General features: G+C 48.2%; 1 protein-coding gene across 1 annotated transcript in view; it reads right to left on the bottom strand.

Annotated features, from left to right (window-relative positions):
• Positions 1–16,900, bottom strand: part of KSR2 (kinase suppressor of ras 2) — a 427,585-nt gene that overhangs the window by 74,996 nt on the left and 335,689 nt on the right. The window contains exons 8-9 of the mRNA XM_055550184.1: positions 8,527–8,592; positions 5,272–5,398 (exon numbers count right to left, since the gene is read on the bottom strand). Of these exons, the coding sequence (XP_055406159.1) occupies positions 5,272–5,398; positions 8,527–8,592 (193 nt within the window). The remainder of the gene's footprint in view (positions 1–5,271; positions 5,399–8,526; positions 8,593–16,900) is intronic.

Below are 16,900 nucleotides of genomic sequence, written 5' to 3'. Positions count from 1 at the left end.
AGGCCTGGAAGATGCCTACTCTTTCTTCAAAATGCAGCTCAGATTGCCCCTCCTCCAAGATGCTCCCCTGACCTCCCACTCAACCAACCAGGTCAACACATTCCTCCTCCTGGGAATGGCCCTGCCTGGTACTAGCTTGCTCTGGTACTGGTCTTGGCTTCTGCTGTTGCTTCAACACCATCACTTCTCAGCTTGCTTGTCTGTCTTTGTCCTCAAGGCTAGAAGCTCCCTATTCTCATCGTGGTCCCTTGAAAAATGTGTGCTAGAGGAAGGAAAATAGAAAGAAATGAAGAGAGGGATGGATAAGGAGAGAGAGAGAGGGAAGAAAAGGTTTATGTTCTCCTAGTAGACTGTGCCTTATTTATCTTGGAATCTGCAAAACTTAGCACAGAAACAAAAACGTAAGAGGTGGCTAATAAATGTTATATGTATCAGTGAATGGAAAGGAAGGAAGGAGGGAAGGCGAGACAAAGAGAGGGAGGCAAGGAGAAGTTGTCTTTATGGAGGAAACAGTTAAGGCAGGAATTCAGTCTCTTTCATATCTGAGGCTCAGGGCTGATGTGAATCAACAGAATCAGCAGAGGAGAAATGCGCACACACTGCCCACATTCCCCAGCAGAATAGCTAAATGGGAGGGGAAACTCCTTCCTTGGGCCAGACCCAGATCTGTGTCCCAATAGGAGGTGGTCTTCCGTCAGAGGGAAACTCAGACTCTCTCAGATCATGCAGGGAAGGGCTAATGGCATAATTCCTCTTTCTGAGTGCAGCTAAAATGTGGAAACATCCTTCAGAAACCATCCAGCCCCGCATTTCATGTTGTAGATGGGGATGCTGAGACTCAGACATGGGGGCGATGTGGAGTCATACAGAGAGTTAGTGGCCCAGGTCCCCATCTCCAGCCCAGAAGCAGAAACAGAAGGCTGAACCAAGTACTGAGAACTCACATCTGACTCTGAGAATCAAACAAAGCATGTTCGCTTCCCAGGTTCCCCTTCAACCAGCTGTGTACTGACTTTGACATGGCAGTAATAATAACTCTCTCTCCCATGGAATCTGTCCCCTAGGGAAACTGTCCCCACCCTCCAACCCAAAAGTAGTAGTAGTAGTGTTAGTCGCTCAGTCGTGTCTGATTCTTTGCGACCCCATGGACTGTATAGCCCGCCAGGCTACAGTTCATGTACATTCCTCTGTCCATGGAATTCTTCAGGCAAGAATACTGGAGTGGGTTGCCATATCCTTCTCCACTTCCAACCCAACAGAGTCTCCTAAACAGCCTTACTTGTCTTGTGACCTCCAAAGCCCACTCCCAACTCAGGACCAAAAGTCAGGGCATCACAGCAGCTGGTTAAAGACCTATGACACCTGGAATAAACAGATGAGTGGGTCCAAGAGGAAGAATAGCAGAAAGCAGAGCAAAGGTGGAGAGGAGATGAGGTTGAAGGGGACAGAAGAGCCACGACAGGCCAGAAAACAAATCAGCTGAGGTAACAAGGAGCAGGAGTGCTTCTATGGCTGCAGAAGTGAAGATGGAGAGAAAAGATGAGAGTAGAGGATGAGGAAAACAGTCAACAGTAACAGACCAGAGGGGACCCACAAAGAGTAGCCGACCACTGCCATGATGGAGGACCAGAACAGTGAACCATGGTCTTGCTGGGGGTCTGAGCTGCTGACTTGAGCACAAGTCTGTCCTCTACGTCCAGTTTCATGAGCCCTAGCTCCTTAACCAGGATTCCTCTTTCTCTTATTGCCCCATGCCCAATCCTTCCAAGAGACAGTTCCTGGTGCTGAGCTAGCAGAGATGAGGCTCTGTTCCTTGCAACCAGCTGAAAAGGACAGCAAGTAGGCAGCCACTCCAGAAAGCTTCCCTGCAGTGGGCAGATATTCAGCTTCAGACACCCAGATAGGTGGGGCTTTTGATGCCTTGATGTGGAAGCAGGCGCCTTACAGACTAGACCCCTCAGGAGCCGGCAGATGCTCCTACTGCTGTCGCTTCTTCTCCATCTCCTCATTCTCCTCCATGTCCTCCGTCCTCCTCATCCTTCTTCTTTCTTCCATTTCCTCCTCCTGCCTCTTCTTTCTTCTTCCTATTCTTGCTCCTCCCTCTTCCTCTTTCTCTTCTTCTCCCTCCTCCTCCATCCCTTTTCTTCCTCCTACTCCTCCTTCTGTTCCTCCTTCTCCTCCCCACTGTCTCTCTTTTTCATCCCTGAGCTCTTCCATGCCCTGAGGATCCAGTGTCAGGACTAAACCCCTTACATGTATCACTGCACCAAATCCTCTCCACAACCCCTGAAACATCTACTATTAGAACGCCTATTTTACATAGGGGGAAACAAAGGCAGAAGGATCTTGGTTCGGTCACAGAGTGTATGAAGAAACTGAGTTTCAAGCCCAGACCTTCTGATTCCAAAATGCACATTCAAACCATTAGGCTGGGTGAACAGGCTAGGTTTTTATGAAGCTAGATTGACAGAGCTAGACGAGAGAGGAGACAGAGCAACAAAAAGGAAATCCTCAGACCAAATTGGCTCAGATATCTATTGCACTAACCACATCATTGCCTGACAGAAAGAATCTGCGTGAAGCTAGTGAGAACAGAAGTAGGGGGGAAAAAATAACCCAGTTCTCTGATAGCTCCTGTCCACCTTCATGCCAAAGCCACTTTCTAAATAGAGGTTAATTTATTTCTCTTATCAAATTCTTCTGCTGGCAGACAAGCAGAACAATGTCAGAGTCACCGATCTATCTGACCCATGTTTCTGTCCCACCTGACACCAAGAGGCTCACTGTGTCTGTAAAGCCAGAGAGAAGGGTCTCAAGATGGCTCTGAGCCACTCACCCCTCAAGAGGTCAAAAAGGAAAGGATGGTTATAGTTACTGCCCAGGAGCCTCACCACCAGAACCCCATAAGCACCCCAACTCCAGAAGGGGGAGACCCTCCCCTAGAGACCTACGTATTTTACCAAAAAATAAAGGAAAAGTGGACCCAGCCTGACACTGTGATTAGAAGCCCAAGATTTAAGCTTATAAAAATAGCTAGAATTTCCTGGACACTTATCCACATGCCAGGAACCTCTCCCAAGTGCCTCGCCTTACACTGATTATTTCATTTCATCCTCACAGCCATTCTGAGGTTGGTACTCTTCTTGCTCAGCAGGAGACATTTTAAAAATGTGGCTACAAATTCCTTGGACTCTTCCCACTGACAAGTGGGGCCATGCCTCCTCCCCTCAAATCTGAGTATGCTTGCGACTGCTTCTATCAGTATAGTACAGCAGAACCCACACTGACAACCCGTGGCTAGTGACAAGCCAAGACAGTGCGTGGGGCTTTTATGTCGCTAGGTTACAAAAGTCTCGCAGCTTCCAGCTTGTTGGATGAGAAAGTTGCTCTGCAAGCCCTGAGGTGCCGTGTAAGAAGAGCCTCACTACCCTGAAGCAGCCATATCGTGAGGAAGCCCGAGCCACAAGGCAAGACTGGGTGTACTTGCTCCCAAAGAGACCCTCTGTTGAGTTCAGCCTTTGACTCATCCCAGCTCAGACATGTGAGTGAAGGAGCCTCTAGATCAGGGGTTGGCAAGTTTTTTCTCTAAATGGCTCATTAGTACACATTTTAGGCTTTGTGAGCCAGTGATCTCTGTTGTAACTGCTTAATTCTGCTGTTGTAGTTTGAAAGCAGCCATAGAAAATATGAACGTGGCTTGTTCCAACACAACTTATTTCACAAAAAAAACAAGCTGTGAGCTAGATATGGCCTGTGAGCCATAGTTTGCCAATCCCTATTCTAGACGATTCCAGCCCCCAGCTGCATCAGCTTTCCCAGTTGAGTCCCTGGGCATCATGAAGCAGAAACAAACCATCCCCACTGTACTGCTTTCCAGATACCTGACCCACAGCCTCCACAAGCATAATTAAAAAGCTGTTGATGTCCACCACTAAGTTTGAGGTTGTTGGTTTGCACAGCTGTGGATAACTGGAATATGCCCATTTTACACACAGGAAAGCTGAGGCTCAGAGATATTAAGTAACTTGCCCAGAGACTCTAAGAGCGAGTAAGTGGAGGAAGCCAAGACTGGCTGCCAAGTCTGCCTGACTTCAGAAACCAAGTGTATCATCAAGTCCTAAGACGATGCCACAGGAGCCAGATGGTGCATGACTGAGACCCAGTGCGGTAGGTGACAGCTAGAGAGAGAAAGAACATATGGGCTTTGGTAGGGAGGTTGGAGAAAGAGGGAGGGACAGTTGTGCATGGAGGCTTGCAGACTGCAGGAAGGGGGTTGACTGTTTCCTCCACTCGATAGAAACCCACAAGAGGGTTTTTCAGCAGAGGGTGGCATGATTCAAATCACATTCATTAAGAATCACTCTGGCAGCTGTGTGGAGAATGGATTAGGGAGGGGCTAGGCCCTCCCCAGCCTTATGCACAGAAGGGAGAGTATAGTTGCCAGAGAGGTCAAGCGGCCAGAGATGCTCATCCGGGTGGGTGACTGTCCACACACATGGACTGGCCCACACTTTATCCACCTTCCACACAATGCACGGAGGCACCACAGGGCTTGAGAAATCACCTGCTGGCAAGTGTTACCTCTTCCTTCCATGAGGCTTTAAGTGTCCCTGGGATCCCTTTGGTGTCATCCAACCCACAGATCAAACAAAGAATGAGGAAATCCCCAGTGGAAATTTCCAGGCCATGTTAGAAAGAAAGACACACAGAGAGGCCCACTGCTGACCATCATCTGAGAACCAGTCAGAAGCCAACCAGATCGGCTATGGCTCAGACCTCAGGGCCTCCACACAGATCCATCTATCTGGTCTCCAGCAGGAGCTCAGAAACAGACTTTTGTCTGGGGTGATTAGATTCAACAGATGTGTCAGAGAGTGCAGAACCTTCTGCAAAGCTCATCCTGGCAGATGATGAAACAGCTCAGAGCAAAGAGGGTAGAGCCTGGACCACTAAGGATCCCCTCTCAGGCTCTCCTCCCATCCCTACTGTGCCCCCATCAACATGTTCATTCATTCTCATTGCCAGGTGCCCTCTCTCTAAATCAGACAGACTTCTGGCACACTCGCTCTGCACTGATGGCTGGATGCACCCCAAAACTTTCCTAGACACAAACCACACAGTATGAGGACAGAGCCCAGGGGCACTGGGAAGTAAGGGCAAGGCTCCCAGATCAAGCCACCGAGTCCTGTTCGAGAACATTCCTCCCTCCTGCTCCGCATCTGGCAGTGCCCCAACCCAGCAAGCCTGAACCCAGGGGAACCCCAGTCTCACCTTGTTGATTTTGTTGGTTTTGGGGAGCGTCTGGCTGATGTGCAGGTCCGAATACCGGGGTGGCTTTCGTAGAGGGTTGTTGATGTCACACGGGACGGACTCTGTCCGGACTAACCTTGCTGGATCCGTAGGGGTAAAGACAGAGATTTGGGAGTTTAAGTACCACTTCTGCTCTGTAACGATGCCAGGAGAGCAGACCCCACCTCAAAGGCCCACCCCCAAGGCTGGAAGGGAGTTGCCGAGAAATGATAGTCGTTGTGTTGTGTTACAGTAGCGGGACACTCTCCCCACTACCTGCGTTCTCTGCGGTTTCTAAGATGTTCGTGCTGTCAACATACGGCTTTAGACTATTAAAACTTCTAATAATGAAACTGAAGCTATCAGAATTTTTTTCTCCATTATCATAATTGTTTCACATTGGTGTTCATTTCAGAATTGTACCTCCTTTGAAAGACAGGAGGCTCCAGATTTCTCAGGCGCTATCATCAGCAGACAGCTCATTGTGGCCACCTGTCCCTCCCCCATCTAAGCTTGTATGTTAGGATCGTCCTGCTTCACTCGTGGGATTTCTCAGGCCCGAGCGGCCTCTAGCATGTCAAAGCACATTTGTCCTAGACAAGGTCATTGGGGATCTCTGAAGGGAAGTCTCGGCTCCCCCAGCCTCCCCTCTGCATCCATCCCTGAAGGCACACCAAAGCTGGACCAGCAGGCGGTGCTAAACAAACACGTCCTGACTCCAACCATGCCACCTGAGCCCCTCTCTCTGTGAGCATGTGTTACTTACTGTTTACAGGGGCCGTGGGAGGGGCGAAGCTCACATGCAAATGTGATGCCTGGTAATGCTACTGGTTAGCTGTTTTTTATTGTGGGGGTGGGGCCGTTAGGGAGAAAGTTACAGCTTTGGACTGACCCAGAGATTTAATTTCTCTCTTAAGCCTGAGCTGCCATCACCATGGAAACCAACTATATTTTCAACTTCCTACCAAAGAGAGGCCAGTAGAGCAAGAAGCTAGCAGAGTGCTGGAAAGTTCCTGTTTGTTCTTTGAGTAAAGGGGGCATGGCCCTGATGGTAGGTGGGCAGGAGGGTGCCCTTCTTCAGATGTCGGCGTCTGAGAGCGGGTCACCTCCCAGCAGGCTGGTTCTGGTCTCCACGTGGGAGTCAGGGCTCCAGCAGGCTACCACGGAGGGGTGTCCAGCGGGAGGTGATTTTCCCCAAAGAATCTTTTGCAAGACAAGGTCTCCAGAACAGTGAGAGTTCAGGTTTAAAATAGGCTTGGGGTGTGTATACAGTTGCTCAAGGAACAGATGGTTCTTAATTAAGGATGTGAGGTGGGAAGGGGCAAGAGGAAAGAGCTGCAGACTTTTCCTTCTCTTGCAATTTCCTCTTGGAGGAAAGCAATGCAAAGATCATCGAAAACCAATGGCCCATTGGCTCTGGAAGACAAGCCAGCACTTTTGGCAGCCATCTGCCTCCTTTTTTAACTTTTCCTTCGGTTCATTTGAGAACAGGGCAGGTTCCCCTGAGCCCATGCTGACCCAAGGCCAGGAGGGCTGGGAGGAGTGGAGGAGGAGGACAAGGACTAGCAAGTTGTGTTCCCCAAAGTTGTCGCTAAGCTTCCACCCAACCTACAGAAGGCGGGTGGCCAGAAGAGGGCCAGCAAGAATTTTCACAATTTTAATAAGTTGCTTACATGGGCTTCCCAGTGGCGCTAGTGGTAAAGAACCCATCTACTAATTCAGGAGACATAAGAGACTGGGGTTCGATCACTGGGTCAGGAAGATGCCCTGGAGGAGGGCATGGCAACCCACTCCAGTATCCTTGCCTGGAGAGTCCTATGGTCAGAGGAGCCTGGAGGGCTATAGTCCATAGAGTCACAAAGAGTTGGACACGACTGAAGCGAATTAGCACACACCCACAACTTTTTTTTTTTTTTTGCACAACTTTTAAAAGTAAGTATATGGAATATGAAGCCATTTGGGCTTTTTTAGAAACTTGAGAAGTGATACAATGCAAGTCATGTTGCTGGAGTGGCCATCCTCTCTAGGAGGTGCCTGGGCTCTCTCTCCACTTTGCATGGCCCTGTCTGGCCAGCATCTGTCATTCAGGGTACCTGCTTGACCCTGGCAGGAATCTGAGTTTGCAACTTCTACTCCAGAGCAGTGCTTCTTAACTTTAAAGTGCAGACGAATCACGTGCAGATGCTGTTTAAAATGCAGATTTTGATTTGATAGGTCTGGAGTGGGGCCAAAAGTTGTGCATTTCCAACAAGCTCCCAGGTGATTCCCGTGTTGCTGCTGGTCCACGGGCCACAGCTGGACGAGTAAGGGTCTGGACCAGCGATGGCCAATATCTGCGATGATGAATGTGTTCTATATCTGCACTGTTCAGTACAGTAGCTGCATGTGGCCACGGAGCCCTTGAAATGTGGCTGGTGTGACTGAGTAATTAAATTTTTATTTCATTGTAATTCACCTAAATTTAAATAGTCAGATGTGGCTGGTAGCTACTGTATTGAACAATACAGGCTTAGAGAGTCCCCCACTAGATGAAGTACAGTGTCGATAATGGAACTACCCCAAGAATCAGGAGAACTACATTTTGAAAGTTGGACTACAAGGCCTCCTATTGTATTCTTGGCAGGTAGGGAAAAAACTTTCCTTTTAGCCTTTCCTTCCGACTAAATTGGTCTTGCTTTTGCCTGGTGGAAGGCTGGTAGTGGCTTCCCAGAGGCAGTGTCTGGCTACCTCCCTGCCCAGCCAGGTTGGCCCAGGCACTCCCAAGGCCCCAGGAGACAGAACATGGATGACCCAAACCAACAGGTCCGATCAAGACCCCTCTCTGTGCCTATTTCTACAGGGCCAATTGACTGAGTCTGAAGAGCACACAGTGGAAAAACACTCAGCTAGTACTCTTTTTAAGTGGGAAAGGAAAGGAATAGGACTGGGGGGAAAGAGAGGAGAGTGAAAAATTGGGAGAGAGGACAAGAATGAGAGAAAAGAATTAGGGAAGGGAGATGAATCTGGGGGCTAAACTATCAAGGAGACCAGCGTGAGGACAAAGAATAGGGAGAACGGGCACCGCAGTGGATTAAGGAGACAGATGTCAGGAGGAGGGGGTCAGAGGGAAAGAAATGAGGCAGGCAATGGTTAAGGATCAAGGGGTTTTCCAAAATTTACCTGGATGGACAGCTATCTCAGATGGCCTGCAGGAACCCCCACTACTACCCCAGGGCAGGAAGCGTTAAATACTTACCTCCTCGGTGGATGATCAGAAGGTGACAGGGCGGGGCTTCTTTGGTGCATTTGTTGTGGCACTTTAACCTGAGAGAGAAAAAGAGAGAAGGATGGATAGATGTATGGTTGTCGAGATGAACAAGTGGATGGATGGATGGGTGAGTGGATGGATAAATGGATGGATGGATGAATAGATGGATGTTTAAATGGATCAGTGGATGGATGGAGAGATGGGTGGATGACTATATGGCTGGGTAGATGGATGGGTGGATGAGATACACCAATGGTTCAGAAAGCTCAGGGTGCTATGGATAGCAAGACGTGGGGGTGAGATAAGACAGCTACTGCAAAGGCATACCCTTGGAACCTAGGAGATTAACTCTGGAGAGAGTTTTTCTGCCATCCCACATTCACAGGTCAGTCCTGAGTAGTCCAAGAGTGGGAAGCAACTGTTTAACCAACAATGTCCACTTGGACTTCAGGCTTTGAAAGACATTGTTATCTACCAGTCTATATTTGTCATCATTATTCAATCACCACCTGCTTACCTGAAGACTCATTTGGCAGCCATTGTATCAAGTATTCTATAGATGCTAAGTCATTAGATCTTTAAAGCACTTTTATGAAATAGGTATTATTCTTCCCATTTTACAGATAGAAAAGCTGAGATTAACTGACTTGTCCTGGCAGAAACCCTGGCTTAGTGGTGCCTGAGGCAGCCTCATTTTTTTCTTAAAGGCTCATTCTATAGGAGACAGCCAACCCAGACTTCCAATTAGGATGAGATTAGTAACAGGTATTAAGTTTTACTGGTATTATGTTTAAGAGTTTAGAGGCAAAATGTCTTCCTTTGAGACAAATCCAAAATGTCACCTTGCTCTTCCCCATACCTTTGTTAGATTTCAAAGGGTACTATGACCTGGTTTCCTCTTTTTCTTTTCTAAGGCCCCCAGACTCAGACCCATAGGGAAGGTCCTTGCTCCCCTGGAGATAACTAGTGTTGCATCAAAGCCCTGATGGAAAGCCCTGCTGAGTGTGAAATTAGCCTTTGATTCATTCTACAAACAGGTCCTGGGGACACACACAACCGTCACGCAGATGAAGCCCCTATGTTTATGGAGACAGTTAATAAACACATAAATATCAGATCATTGCCAGTGTGGGAAGACGGTGGAAAAATAATGCAGGGAAACGAGATAGAAAGTGACAGGAATGGGAGGGGAAAGGCTCCAGAGGCACAAAGGTTAGGGGGCAAAATCAAGCCTGATGGGTTCAAGGGTCAGAAATTAAAGGCTGATGAAGCTGAAATGAAGAGAACCAGAGTGAAAGGAAGATTTGAGGAAGGGGAGGTGGGCAGAGCCCCAGTACGAGAGTCTGTATTTGATCCCAAACACCTGGAAGAAATCAGAGGCTTTAGATAACTGTGACTGGGTCAGATGAATGCGCCTGAACTGGGGAGACTGCTGATGACAAATGATAGTCAGATCAAGAGGTTTCTGTACTCTTCCCTGATTCAAATAGCTCAACTTCCAGAAACTTCCAGAAAGAGATTGTTCCTTTCTGCCACCTCCGACCTAGGAGTCTTCTTGAGCAAACCCAGCTGGAAGGCTGATGGGCAGGTGTGAAGCACCCTGTTCCCTGTCATGGGCAGCGCCATGAAGCGAGGGCAAGCAATTCAACGTTACCTTTGGACCGTGTCCAAATCAGGACGAGATAGGCGAGAGCCCTAGTGACCTCAGCTGTCTCCTGTCTCCTCCTGGCATCTTCCTTTCCGTCTTCTGCAGGAAGGGAGCAGCCCTCCTCCACCTCTGGCTGCAAGGTGGGAGATGGAACATGCATCCTTCCAGTCATGGCTTCAGAGGGCAGTGCCAGGGCCGGGAGCATGGCCACTCCCTGCTCTTGCAGAAACCCCAAGAGATCGCTCTCTGATGCCCGGACAGTTAAACCTTGCACAGAGGTTCTCATGTGAAAAACTAGAGCCCACACATCCAGGACTTGCTGATCCAGACAGTAGGATGAGCTTGGCACTGGAATCACCCAGACCCTGGAGGGGAGGGGGTACAGGGACTGAGGCCAGACATGCCTCATTTATGAAGAATCATTTTTCCAGCAGGAACACGCACGATTCCACCCAAAATTAGATTTTTTTCCTTTTCACTGGCTAAGAAAGAAGAGCCACTAGCATGCAATTTATTGGTAGACCACCTACTTCAGAGTCAGATTCCCAAGGCATACCCTCTTGGGTTCTGAATCAGGAAGTGCTGGGAGTGTGGGTTTTCAGCAAATGCACACCAGAGCTCAAGGACCACACAGAAGAGGGACACACTCTACTTCCCAGATAAGAGATGTCTGGATGCCTAAGTCTTCCAGAAGGCAGGGTTCTCCTTGCTCCATATTCGGCCCCCCCCCCACAAAATAAACAGATTAAAAAAGTAAAAGGAAATGGTGTCAGGATAATATACTGAACAAATCTGAGTTCAAAGCCTGACACCACCACCTCCTGACTGTCACAAGCTGGGCAAGTTGCTGACCCACTCTGAGCCTCAGTTTTCTCATCTGTAAAGTGGGGACAATCACAGCATCTGTCTCACAGGACAGTAGAGATGAATGATACAACAGAGGTGAGGTGCCTAGGACGAGCACTTGAAGTTGCAGGTACTCTTGTTTTTACTGTGGGAGTTGTGTTTATTGTTAGTTTGCGCAGTGTTCCACAGACTAACAATTTGTGGGACAACTCAGGGGTGTATTGTCAAGGGACTGGACCCCAGGTGCCCATGACTGTCACCTGCTCTTCTAGGACCCAGGACAGGCTGCCTTCCCTTCCCGTCCCTCTCTCACTTCTCAACAGCCCCCCACCCACCCCCACACTGGGATGGCCTGGGCTCACCTCTCAAAGAAACTACTTGTCCCCAGATCTTTGTCTCAGGGTCTGTAGAAAAAGGGGAGCCCAACCAAGTCACTGTGATTATTAGAGCAAGTTTGGAACACCAACACGGTCTGCCCCAAAGCTCTCACATCAAAACCAAGCCTTCTGCTCCTTGTCTTTCACGTGTCCCTTGAGCCCACAGTCCTTAAGGAATTGGGTCCTCCATGAGCTCCGTTCCACAAGGAGGAAAACGGAGAGGTGGGGAGGACACAGCAGACCACTCTGGACAAATCTCCGTACCAGACATGGCCCTGAGGAGCCCTGCAAGTTAGGATGGTAGCTCTGATCAACTCGGGGCACCAGGTAAAGGTCATATGTGCTTCCAGGTAAAAAGCCTGGGCTTCAGAATCCAGCTGACCTGAGCCTGGGTCACAGTTGTACCTTTACCAGACCAAGGAGGCATCCACCTGCCTGGCTAAGTTCCAGGTTCTTCCTAGGCAGAACTGCCATGAGGATCCAATGAGAAAACGTCCTAGCGGTGCCCACCTGGACGGCAAATAGGTCAATGTCTCTGCAGGCAGGGCTAAGGCACACTTGAGGGCACACAGGAAATGTCACACGAGCCTCAGGCAGCCTGGACACTTGGTAAGGATTTATTTAAAACTTTCATGGAAAAGAGCTCATTTTTTTCAACTTCAAAGGCTAACAGGATAAGCTTCAGTTATCAAGAAAAGTTGCTTATGTGGGATATCTCATTCTCCAAAGGAGCTAGCTGCTGGCCGAATGAGACATCCTCTCTGTCTGAAAATTAAATATGTGAATTTATCTTGGGGGCAGGATTTGGGTCTTCTGCCTCCTTGCAGCAACTCTCCTACCCTGCTGTCAGTGCCTGGTTTGGTGGCTGATGCCTGATACATGCTGAGCAGACACTGGAGAGATGGAGGGAGAGAGGAGAAGAGAAACAAACAGGAAGGTTGCCCAGCAGAAGGGAAGCCCAGATTGCTCCTGGTGTGGGAACATGAATAGTTTCCATCAAATTTTCTGAAAATTTTTTTTTAATGTGGACTAATCTTTAAAGTCTTTATTGAACATGTTATAATATTGTTTTTGTTTTATGTTTTGGTTTTCTGGCCGTGAGGCATGTGGGATCTTAACTCTCTGACCAGGGATAGAACCTGTGGCCCCTGCGTTGGAAGGTGAAATCTTAACCACTGGATCATCAGGGAAGTCCCAAGTCTTCATCAGTTTTTAGAAAATTATTTCTATTTCTTATAAATTGTATCCCTTGCAGTTTGTGAAGTGCGAACACACCCCCTTCTGCATTCCCTTCTTTCGGCCCTCCTTCCTCCCCAACGTGGGGGTGGGAGATGCGGATCTGACCACAAGCAAACTGGACTTCTGTGGATCCTGCCCAGGAACTATATGAGACAAACAGTTTTATAAGCAGCTCTGCCCTGTCCTTAATGGATGTGTCCTGGCCCCCAGCAGCCCCTAAGAGCAGACACAAGCCTGGAGAGTGGCATGGGGCTGGGATCAGAAAGGCAGCCTTCGTGGACGGGGCGCCATTGACCCTTGCTGGTGAAGACAAACATGTTCATTTCAAGTGGTTTGCCAGGGGAGTCGAACCAATTTATGAAAAGTTTGCTCCAGGCAGCCTAAATTCCTGATCCTTTCTTTCATCCCACACTAGCTCACTTTGCAATCTGCCTTTCCTTACGGAGTGCAAATGGGATGTTTTTAAATACCTGGTCCCCAACATCCAGTTGAAGAAATGTTAAGCAAACACCCAGTTGGAGCCAGGCGCTCTTACATAACCCTGGGCGATTCTGAACAACAATTCTGTGAGTGATGATTACTGTTACACCCATTTTAAAGTCAAAAAGACTGAGGCTCAGGAAACAGCCCAATCACATAGATAGCAGACTCAGGATAACCATGCATTCATGCTCACATAAAACAACATCATCTTCTCCCTCTGTGCCAGGTGCTGTGTGAGGCATTGCGAGTGTATAATAACATAGGGGGAGAATTCTTCTTTAACCATCTTTCTTAGAATCATCTAGCTAGGAGTTTACTATCTAGATGGGTATGGAAACCCATCTCTTGTCCTTTCAAACATGAATGCCCTTTCACTCATTTCATTGCGTCAAAGTCAAGTCATCTCCTAGAAACGACCCCATTTGGATGGGAACCAGGGTCCCAGAGCCTTGGGTTCGGAAGAACCACTTCCATCCAGAGGCTCCTTTTGAGATCGATTCCACCATCTAGTATTTCCTGAGCACTTACTGTGCCAGGCATTGTGCTCACCCTGTTTGTATGAACGGTGAACAAAGCAGACACAGCCCTTCCCTTGAACAAAGTCTGGTTAGAGGGACAGAGCGGTAAATAGACAAACACATCGTATGTTACACGGGATGATCTGAAAGGGCAGGATATGGCACTTTGGAACTGAGGGGAGTCGGGGAGGGCTTCCTGGGGGAAGTGATAACTGAGCTGAGCCCAGAGAGCTAGCAGAGGAGCACAAGAAAGATCTAGGCTGAAGCACTTGAGTGCAAAGAAGCATCAGTGAGTGGGCACGGATGCTGCTGCAGGTTGGTGGCATGGAGAAGCTGGAGCTCTGGGCAAAAGGAGGGACGTGGTGAGAGGGGAGGAAGGAGAGGTAAATAAGGATGGCACAGGTCTGCTCAGGAAACTGGATTTTATTCTGAGAACTGAGAGGAACCAATGAGGGTGTTAAACAGGGAGGTGAAGGCTGGATGAGCATTTTGGAAAGACCTCCCCGCACACCCGCCCCAGCCCGGGAAGCAGATTCTTACACTTACAGGGCAGCCAGCGCCCCTCTCGGGCTACCCCTCCTCACTCGCCTGCCTCTGCGCCTTCCCAACATCACTGCTTTAGGTGCTTCTTAAGGCTTCTTGCAAAATCTCTAAACCAAATCAGTACCCTCTTTGCAGTGGGCTTGCCTGTATGAATACCCCAACTGAGCAGTTTTGTCTAATTTTGGTTCCCCTGGGGTCTGTCATTTGAGCCGATACTTCTAGAAACGCCTCCTTATGGTCTCAGTGAAGGACCTCAAAGAACACACCCCCCTTAACTCACTTGACCGCCCAGTGGGGTTGAGCTCTTTGGCCTTCAACTAACTGAGTTAGAAAGAGAAAGGCAACAGCCGAAATAAGCAAGGGAGATGGGGAGTATTAACACAGAAATCAGAATGAATGCTCCAGCAACATAATGGACGACAATTGGGAAAACCCCAGCACCGGTCTTTCCATAAGAGGTCTCCGTAAGGAAGCTGTAGAATTATTACCTGTTGGAGACTCCTCCCCCAACCCCACACCTCACTTCCCCGAGAGAGGAGAGTGTGACTAGAGTCTTCTGGGTTCCCAGCACCTGGTGGCGGGGGGAGTTCATCACAGAGACCCATTCATCATCTTTCGATTCAAGAAGGGATGATGGGCAAAGGCAGCAGGCGGGGGAGGAGAAGACTGATAGCTCTTGTCCAGTGTCAGGTTGAGATCAGAGTCTCATCTTCTGCTTGTCTGGTTCAAAGAGAAGCAGAGTGGGGACTGGCAGCCGTGTGGCTGGTCCTTTGCCCACGTAAAGTGGTTAAGGCTCTGGGATCTTGAATCAGAGGGATCAGTGGGTTTGAGGAATAGATTCACCCACAGTGATACTTCTGGGCCAACGAGTTATTCCTGAAGGGCTCTGTTTTCTTAGAAACGGGGATAATAATAGACCCTACCTTCCCTGGTTGTTGTAAGAATTAAATGAGTTCGTGCAAGTAAAGTACTTAGCAGAATGTCTGGCACTCAGCAAGCCCTCGATACATGATACCATGACCATGACTATCGTCCTTGTATCCAATCCCCACTTCAACCTCCAGAATTATAATCCACCCTCACATACAACTGTAATTGGACTGAACTATAATAGATAAGGTGCTTCCCAGGTGGTGCTAGTGGTCAAGAACCTTCCTGCCAATAAAGGATACATAAGAGACTCGGGTTCAATACCTGGGTCAGGAAGATCCCCTGGAGGAGGGCATGGCAACCCACTCCAGTATTCTTGCCTAGAGAATCCCATGGACAGAGGATCCTGGCAGGCTAAGAGTTGGACATGACTGAAGCGACTTAGCACACATAATAGGTAAAAACTCATATAAGGGACCATTAATTCTCATGATGATTATTGCAAAAACTGAAGTGTTTCTATTAATGGAAAAAATAAGTTTAGGCTTCAAGCTGGTGATCTCTGAAATGCACGCTCATAATTATATCCTGCCAATATCCTGCCTGTTGTACAAATTCCTGAAGCTTCCAGGAACTTCGCAGCAGCTGCAACACCAGCTCATCATTTCCCCAGTTTTGCAAGAGCTGGGAAAATTAGAGCGCCCAGTGGCTCAAACCAACCATGGCTTACTTCCTGCTTTTATCTCCTTGTCACCTGTGGCTGAAGTCATTTTGCAAACACAGGAAAATTTCAGATAAAACATTGGACTTTGAGGCAAGGGCACAGGAGAGGAGGACACGCAGGGCAAGGAGGGCACCGAAGAGCATGTGAAATCCAAGTGAAAAGATCCAATAACAGAGCAAAACCAGATAAAGAAGTGCCTGTAAAATGGCAAAGGGACTTCTTATGTGAAAAGAATTCAGTGCAAGCATGTCTATCCAGGCTACTGCGGGCAGGAGGAGGGGAACTATGGAAAATGCATTAAAACACACTGGAATAAACTGGAAATAGTGTGCTGTTTCTAAACATCACTTTCTACCTTTTCAGGGAAGTGATTATGGCTCTCACGCCTACGGAAGCAGGCAGTGACCTTAATTGGAGCATGTAAAATGTTTCTACCAGCACAGACCTGCCTCCACCAACCTGGGCCACCTGGGACCTGGGACTTTCAGTGCTTGACCAGGGAAGTCCCAGGCTACCCGAGCGGTTTGATCATTCTATTGAATACTTTAGTAATGGCACTCTAATGCGGGCACTTAAAAGCTGAATAATGGATATACAGCCCCACTGGTTGGGGATGAGGGATTTATGATATAAAACAATGGTTCTCCCCCAAGGGCAATTTTGTGCCCCCTCCACAACACAAGGGACATTTGGCAATATTTGGAGATATTTTTGATTGTCATAGCTGAGGGTGGAGTAAGGGAAGGGTGGAGTGGGGGTGTGTGTGTGGAAGTAATGGTGCTAATCATCCTTCAATGCACAGGACAGCCTCCCTACCACAAAGAATTATCTGGCTCAAAATGTCAAGAGTACCAAGGTTGAGAAACCTTGTTATGAAGACTTTAACTAGTCTCCCAAGAAACTGACTGGTTCAGAAAATCCCCAAAGAAAAATGGGGAACAAGGACTATAGAAAAGTAGGAAATGGGCTAACTTTTCCAGAACTTTGACACTGCTTAAACCCTCAGAGGTGATCTGGTGAGTCTGTTTCTTTTCATATTTCATATTAATAGAGAATCCACTTCTGTAATGAAATAACTGCTGAACATCTTAAAGAATCATCAAATCATTAATGTGA

The sequence above is a fragment of the Bubalus kerabau genome, chromosome 16 (assembly GCF_029407905.1).
Source record: "Bubalus kerabau isolate K-KA32 ecotype Philippines breed swamp buffalo chromosome 16, PCC_UOA_SB_1v2, whole genome shotgun sequence".
In the NCBI taxonomy this organism is placed as follows: domain Eukaryota; kingdom Metazoa; phylum Chordata; class Mammalia; order Artiodactyla; family Bovidae; genus Bubalus; species Bubalus kerabau.
This window is presented reverse-complemented; position numbering and strand designations above follow the sequence as displayed.